Source organism: Galeopterus variegatus, unplaced genomic scaffold (genome assembly GCF_000696425.1).
Source record: "Galeopterus variegatus unplaced genomic scaffold, G_variegatus-3.0.2 Scaffold2060, whole genome shotgun sequence".
NCBI classification, from domain to species: Eukaryota; Metazoa; Chordata; class Mammalia; order Dermoptera; family Cynocephalidae; genus Galeopterus; species Galeopterus variegatus.
In genome coordinates, this window is record NW_007728171.1 from 68,676 (window position 1) to 76,247 (window position 7,572).

Genomic DNA, 7,572 nt, shown 5'->3' on the forward strand with positions numbered 1-7,572 from the left:
CCTGGCCACCTGCTGGTGCCCACAGAGGTGGAAAACAAAGCTCCTGAGACATCCAGTGGGAACCCTGGGACTGACCTGGAGCTGTCTGCGGTAACCGACAGGGTCAGCGAGGCCCCCACTAGCCAGGAGGTTGCACCAAGTGCAGAACAAGGAACACCGTCCAGGAAGCCTGACCCTCTGCCCTCCAAGGAGGGCATGAGGCTGACTTCAGGGCCCACCTCCCAGACCCCAGGACCTCCAGGGCTGCCAGACCAGGCCAGGGCAGCTTGCAGTGGTGGAGAAACACCTCAAAGGTAAGGGAGCTTTTCCAAGCTGGGCAAGGGGAGGAATTAACTAACTGCAGCCCCACAGCTGGAGTATGGCCAGTGGGCCCGCTACACGTGTTGTGTGTCTACTGAGTGCATAGCACTGGGCTAGCCTCATGAGGGGAAGACAGAAAACTTCCTAGGCCCTGCATTTGGGAGCTTACAGCACCGGTTCTCACTTGCTGCCCACAAGAATTTTTTTTACATGTCTCCACGTGATTCCAATGGAGAGCAGGCTCGAGAATCACTAGCTCGTAGATCAATAATAATAGTTAAAAGGTGGGGCTCATGGAGCACTTCCCACCTGCCCAGCATTGGCTGAGCACTTCCCAGGCATCATCTCATTTTATTCTCACAACATCCCCAGGAGGAGGTGAATGTGGTCATTGTTCCCATTTTATTGATGAGGAAAGCTAGGCTTATAGGGCCCAGGGCCACCCAGCAAGGGATTCATAGAGTTGAGATATGAATCCAGGTTATTGGGTGCCAGAATCTGTGCCCTTTCCCTAACCACTATACATCCTGCTTCCTCAGGTCAGTGTTTAATTGGGTCCTAAATAGTATGGTGAGACAAGAGGACTCAGAGGTGGGAGATGGGTGCAGGCTGAGTCAATCCAGGGGGCTTTCAGGAGGATCATGCCGGAGGTTCTGGACATGGAGTTGTGACAGCTGCCCTGACCCTTAGGACATGGCCTCAGGCCCTGCAGTCACCGGACAGGAGACTCCCAAGCCCTCCCTAGCCCTGGATTCCTCAGCCCTTTGGGATGGCACATCCGGTTTCCAGGGTGGCCCATTGGAGGGCACCGTACTTCCTGGGCTTCTCTTGGAGGGCCTGGTGCTCCTTGCATCTGCCCTGGGCTGCCCTGTCCTATAACTGAGACACCAAAGCCTGGCTCAGGGAGGGGCTCTGGTGTCTGTGTTTGCTGTGGCGACTGGCAGAGAAGCCCAGATCATTTGTCTGTCTTTGTTCTGGAAGGAAACGGGAGCCTCCCAGGAGACCTGACAGGCCAGAGGGAGGGATTCCTGGCAGGCATCCCTGGATCTGAGCCAGCCCTCTACATGTGGAATCTAGGGCTGGGGGTGAACTCTCCATGAACTTGTCAGGGGCCCCAAAAAGGTTCTGAGTGAGAAGAAAAGATGCCTATCTCAGTTTCAGCCCTGAACTAAACTTCAGGCATGCCGGACCTGCAGCAGGTCTCAGGGAGTGGGCTGATCACTATCTGCCCTTCCTCACCCACTGCGTGGGTGGGTTTTGAAGAGAATAGGTTTGAAGTCAAGTGTCGGCTCTGACTGTGTAGACGATCAGTGGCTGTACACAGTGGCCGCCTGTGTAGAGGATTCTGAGGCTGGACCTGGACTTGGTGGCACAGAGTGCTGAGACTGGTTGGCAGTACCTGCTGTGTGAGTGCTGCCAGTGGGTAGGAGAGTTTTGGGAGCTCCAAGTGGCGTGGACTGCTTGACCATGCCTTTGGGGTCATCCCATGCCCCCCTGGATATGAAGACCCAAAGGCGGAGTGTGGACTGCTGGCCTGCTCAGCTGATGACCTGGGTCCTCCTCTCCAGCAACTGGTTTGCTGCAGTTTCCCGTGTCTTTTGGTCTGGGATGAGGCCCAAGCTAGGTGTGGGGTGGCTTGACTTGGATGTCACCCTTCCCATTCTACCCTGTCATCACTGACCCATACTCAGTTCCAAGGGGCAGAGTGCTGGAAGGATTTGTGCCTCCTGCACAGTGCTTGGCTGTGGACGGGATGCTGAGTCTTTCAGATGCACCCAGGGACAGACACTGCCCTCAGAGGTCCTGCAGCCCAGAGAGGGGGCTGGGCCTTCAGCTGCTGGAGAAAGGCCTCACTCTTTTTTTGCTTTTTCTAAAAATTGTGATAAAAAGCACATAACATAAAATTGACCATCTGAACCAATTTTATGTGTACAGTTTAGTACTGTTAAGTGTTGTCACGAAACAGATCTCCAGACTTTTTCATCTTGCAAACTGAAACCCTGTACCCATTAAACAACTTCCCATTTTCCCCTTTCAGTCCCTGGAAATCACCATTCTACTTTCTGTTGCTATGAATTGACTATACCTCATACAAGTGGAACCACACAGTATTTGTCTTTTTGTGACTGGCTTATTTCACTCACCATAATGTCCTCAAGGTTCGTTCATGTGGCACGCGTCAGAGTTTCCTTCCTCTTATGCCATGTTTTGTTCATGCATTCATCGAACACTTGGGCTGCTTCTACCTCTTGTCTATTGCGAATAATGCTGCCGTGAACTTGGGTGTACAGATATCTCCTGGAGATCCTGCTTTCAATTCTTTGGGATATATACCCAGAAGCAGAATTGCTGGGACATATATTTGGTAATTCTACTATTACTTTTTGAAGAACCTCCACCCTTTTCCATAGTGATTGCACTATTTTAGGCCTCACTGTTTGAACCTGCATTTGTGTTTTCCTGTCTTAGTTGACTCTCTCAGCACATCTGTAAGGTATTACCATCCCTGTTTGACAGGCTGGACTTGTCCAAAGTTGTTCAGCAACCTGGGGGCAGAGCTAAGCTCAGAATTGACGCCGCCTGGCTCCCTGACAAAGACTCAGTCCATGCCAGGCAGCGTCATCTCCTCACCGTCCCTCCCCCTGCCCCAGCACACATGGGCTCCTTGGCAGTGGGATTGTGATCCAGCAAAAAGAAGCCCCACTGAGGGGCACAGTGGGGGGCACCTCTGAAAGGAAGGATCTGCAACCCAGGGGGATGTGCCTGCTGGGCTCAGGTCCTTCCCTCTGAATGTCAGGGCTCAGAGGGCCTTCTCAGCCTCCAGCTCGAGTCACAAGCCCCAGTGCCGCAGGGTCTGGGTAGTGAGAATGAATGAGGTGAGCCTAGTGGCACTGCCAGGGTGCGGCAGGCCTGTGGGAATGTAGAGCTGCATTCTTCAGCTCCGTGGGCACACAGGCCCAGCATAGTCGGGTCTTCTGTTTGTTCAAGAGAAACAGAAAGTCCAGTCTTTTATGAACAATTGCCTGATTTTAACCAAATATGTCTGACCTGGGGCTCCCAGTGTGATGTTTGACTTGACTCCTCCTTTTCTTCATTTAACTGAAAGGGAAACTGAGGCCCAGAGGAGGGTGAGAAGAACACTGGGCTCTTGCCTCAGGCCATAATCCTCCTGGGGAAGAAGCAGGTTTCCAGGAGCCACAGAGTGTCCAGTTCCTACCTCTGTCTACTGTAGGTTGTCTCAAGTCTTCCCTGGACCCTCTTCCAGTGGAATCCTGAGAACTGATGGCACCATCTGTCACTGAAGTGGCTCCTCCCTTGGTGTCCTGTCTGGGAAGAGGTGGCCAGGGGTCCAGAGAGGCAGGGGTTGGAGTCTGCTGATTCCAACCACAAGTTAACTCTTACTGTTATAACAACCCCAAGGTCCTCCATTTTACAGATGAGAAAACTGAGGCCAAGAGGCTGATGTCTGTGAGTGGTAGCATAGGCATTTGAGCCCAGGCCTGTATTGACTCCAGAGTCCTCACTTTAAACCTCATGGTCATATTTCTCCCTGCCCCAGGATCTCCATCCATGTACAAGAGATGGACACTCCCGGGGAGCTTCTAGTGACACGAGGGGGAAGCCTCAGACCCACACCTCCTGCAGGGGCTCCAGCAGCTGCCCATCCAGGTGAGCAGGACCCACCTGGGACCAGGAGCTGCTCTCAACCCCCTGGGACTGAGTCGAGAGAACAGACCCCCAAAGGAGCCAGAGAGCTTTCCCCACTGCAGAAGAAGGGCGGCGAAGGGAGAGCAAGAGCAGAGGCGAAGCAAGGGCCTGGGGTCGAGCCCGTCATGGCCAGAAGGGACAAAGGAGGTGATACTGCTGGCGCCCCAGGCCTGCAGCAGGACAAAGGCCCAGGAGCAGGAAACCCTGGGCTGGGGAAGGACTGTGCAGCCGGGGGCCTGGGGCAAGCTGAAGCAGGAAGGAGGACACCCATGGGTGCTGAGGCTGGAAGCGTGGTTCTGGGTAAGTGAGGCTGTTGCCTGGCTTGACATGAGCCCTGAGGTGAGTGGGTTTGAAGGCTCTACTCCTGGGGGCCTTCCTGCAGCTTCCAGGCATAGATAATGAAGATCTGGGGGAGTGCAAGTCTTGGGAACAGCTTGTCGGTACATCCGGGGCTGGAGACCAAGGCACAGAGATGCAGAGGGCTGAAGTCAGATTGGCTGTAGTGGTCAGGGAGGAGGGGACTCGTGTGGCCCAGTTGGGTAGATTTCTCAAAGCCACCTGCCTGCCCGAGCTTTCCACCATGGGTATCACTTGCGATTGAGACAGAGAAGGCTCCTGTTGAAAAACAAAAACAGTGACTGGTGTGCATAACCTCTATCAGCCATTTGCACCCAGTGGGCTGATTCTTACCCCAGGATAGGGAAGGGTGGCAAGACTGCTGACCTGCTTGCCATCCCAGGGGTAGTGGGGGCATCCTTGTGTTCTTGTGACCTGCAGCCCTAGGGTCACACCCTCCTTGGTTTGAGAGTTGTCCATGGAACACTAGGAGTGCTCCCTGTAGTCAGAGCACAAGCAGAACGCTCCTATGACAGGCCCGGAACAGGTGCCAGCCCACGCTGCTGACTTCCTGCCACGCTGTCTTCCAGCCCAGAATGCACAAGCTGGCTCACGCCTTCCTGTTTGGTGCATATTCCTTTACTCTATTTCATGTAACCTTTTTAGGTATTCATACCACCTCCGAAGGACGAGATTTAAAAAAATCCTACGCCATTTTTTTTTTACCTTTCCAAGTGCTGGCTGTCCTCTGCTTCCCCTGCAGATCCACTGCCCACCCCCCTCCATCCTGTGCCCTGGGGGCTGCCTCCGTGGGCTCTATCACGGGCTCTCATCCTCTGGCTTCTGATTGGGATCAGCTGGAAGGAGATGGAGGGCGAGAAGAGAGATGGGGTGGGGTGTTTACTTCTCTGATGGCCTCCCTCTCACACCACCCGTGCTCGTTTCCGTAGCCCAGACTTTACCTTTAAAGACTGTCATTATGAAATTGCTGCATTACTCTGTTCAAGTGTGCTGTGTCCTGCGCCTTGCCCTGGTCCACCTAGAATCCCCTTCTAGACTTCATGAACAGACTGGATATAATTACTTGACCTTGCCAAGAGGACTGTCCTTGGTGTTGGGAGACCTGGGTTTGAATCTTATCTGTCACTGGCTCACTGTGTGGCCTTGGGCTGGTCACTCCACCTCTCTGAGATTCACCTTCCTCCTCTGCCTAATGGGCAGCTCCCATGAGATGATTCTTGAGAAAAGGCTTTCAAATGCCAGGGCTATATGAAGGGCAAAGGGCTTGTCACTCGGTGAACCAAGTGTGGTTAAGTGGTCTGGGACGGGGTGGCTGAGAGGTGCAGGCTGCAGGCAGGAGGCTCACACGTCCCTTGTTGTCTCCGGAACAGATGACAGTCCAGCCCCGCCAGCCCCTTTCGATCACCGGGTGGTGAATGTCAAGGAGACCTCGATCTCAGCGGGTTACACAGTGTGCCAGCACGAAGTCTTGGGAGGGTAGGTGGGCGTCCACCTGGATGAGGGGTGGGAGTAGACACACCTGGCGAGCTGAGCTGGGCACTGCTGCATGGTTCTCAGGAAGTCAGGCCAAGGCTGGGAGTGGGATATCCTGCACAGCTTGGGAGTGCATGGATGGCCCACAGAGCTGGGTGAAGGGAACCTCCCTAGAGCACAGCACAGCCCACATGGTGTGGGTGAGGTGAGGTTCAGGAGGCCCGCACAGCACAGATATGGGAAGCATGTCTTGGAGGTGGCAGGAGAGCCAACCTGGGTGGGGTGGGAAGGATGTCCTCTAGGGCACAGGACAGCTGGTGTGCTGTGGGTGAGGGGGATATCCTGTGGAGCAGGGTAGCCAGATGGTGTGGGGAGGATATCCCCTAAAGTGCAGGACAGCCCATGTGGTATGGTGTGAGGGGCATATCCTGTGGTGCAGGGTAGCCAGGTGTTTTCAGGTGAGGAGAATATCCCCTAATGGGCTGTGGGGTGAGGGGGATGTTTGCTGGGGGGCAGGACAGCCCAGGTGGTGTTGGGTGAGGAGGTTTTCCCTTAGGGTGTAGGATAGACCACACAATATGGGGGTGAAGAAGTTGTTTTCTAGGTTTCAGGATAGCCCATATGGTGTGGGGTTATGACCAGGGTATGTTCTGGGGTGTGGGAGAGTCCCCATGGGATGTGTGAGGAGGAGGGAGCAGGACCAGGAAGCCCAGGGTACTATCTGTGGGGCCAGCCTCCTGGGCTCTCAGCCTCCTGTGTCAACGGGTCTCTGCAGGGGCCGGTTTGGCCAGGTCCACAGGTGCACCGAGAAGTCCACGGGCCTCCCCCTGGCGGCCAAGATCATCAAAGTGAAGAGCACCAAGGACCGGGTGAGGCATCTGCCCCGGGCCAGCTGGGTCCCTCTAGCCATGCTCAGGGCTCCTTCATTTCCTCCAGGGTCTCCTAGGTCCAGTTGTCCCAGGCGCCTCCACACTGCGCAGGAAACGTGCTGCCTTCCTGCCTCTTTTCCATGACCCCCCACACACCATCAGCAAGTCATCTTTACATCCCTCAGGCCAGACCTGCCTGTCCACACACAGGTGTCCAGGCACAGCTCTGCCAAGAGGCCTGGGCAACAGGCCCTTTTCCTCTTGGGCCTCAGTTGTCCTATCTGTGAAATGGGTGGGTCAGACCAGGATCCTTTCTGTTGTGAGAATGTAGTTTGGGTGGGGAGTCAAGGAGACCTAGTGTGAGAGCAGGAAATTGAAGGATGAGATGTCTGTCTGTCTGTCTGTCTGTCTCGGGAGGCACAACTCCTCTTCCTCACCCATTTGCTTGGAAACCCCTCTCTCCTGTGGTTCTGCAAGGAGGATGTGAAGAACGAGATCAACATCATGAACCAGCTCGGCCATGTGAACCTGATCCAGCTCTATGACGCCTTTGAGAGCAAAAACAGCTTTACCCTCGTCATGGAGTTGTGAGTGTCTGGGACGTGGGGCAGTGGCTTGTCCTCAGGCAGGCCAGCCCTCGGGGCTGGCGCTCAGAGCCTTCATTCTACGCAAAGCAGTTTCTCTCCTTTCCCGTCATGGGACATCTGGGGCCATGTCATCCCTGCTTCTCTGGCTTGGCTTCTTGACCTCCAATATGGAGCATGGAGGACAAAGCCATTTTGTCACAAACCAATGGCCATTGAACCTGATTTGACCTGCAGATGTATGTCGGTTTGGCCTACACAATTTTCAGTAATTTTGCATT

The 7,572-nt window shown here is 54.5% G+C and overlaps 1 protein-coding gene across 1 annotated transcript in view; it reads left to right on the top strand.

The window, feature by feature from the left end:
- The window catches only part of MYLK3 (myosin light chain kinase 3), a 38,627-nt gene that overhangs the window by 8,772 nt on the left and 22,283 nt on the right, over positions 1-7,572 (top strand). The window contains exons 3-7 of the mRNA XM_008580292.1: positions 5-293; positions 3,860-4,308; positions 5,736-5,841; positions 6,614-6,707; positions 7,185-7,294. Coding sequence (XP_008578514.1) covers positions 5-293; positions 3,860-4,308; positions 5,736-5,841; positions 6,614-6,707; positions 7,185-7,294 — 1,048 coding nt within the window. The remainder of the gene's footprint in view (positions 1-4; positions 294-3,859; positions 4,309-5,735; positions 5,842-6,613; positions 6,708-7,184; positions 7,295-7,572) is intronic.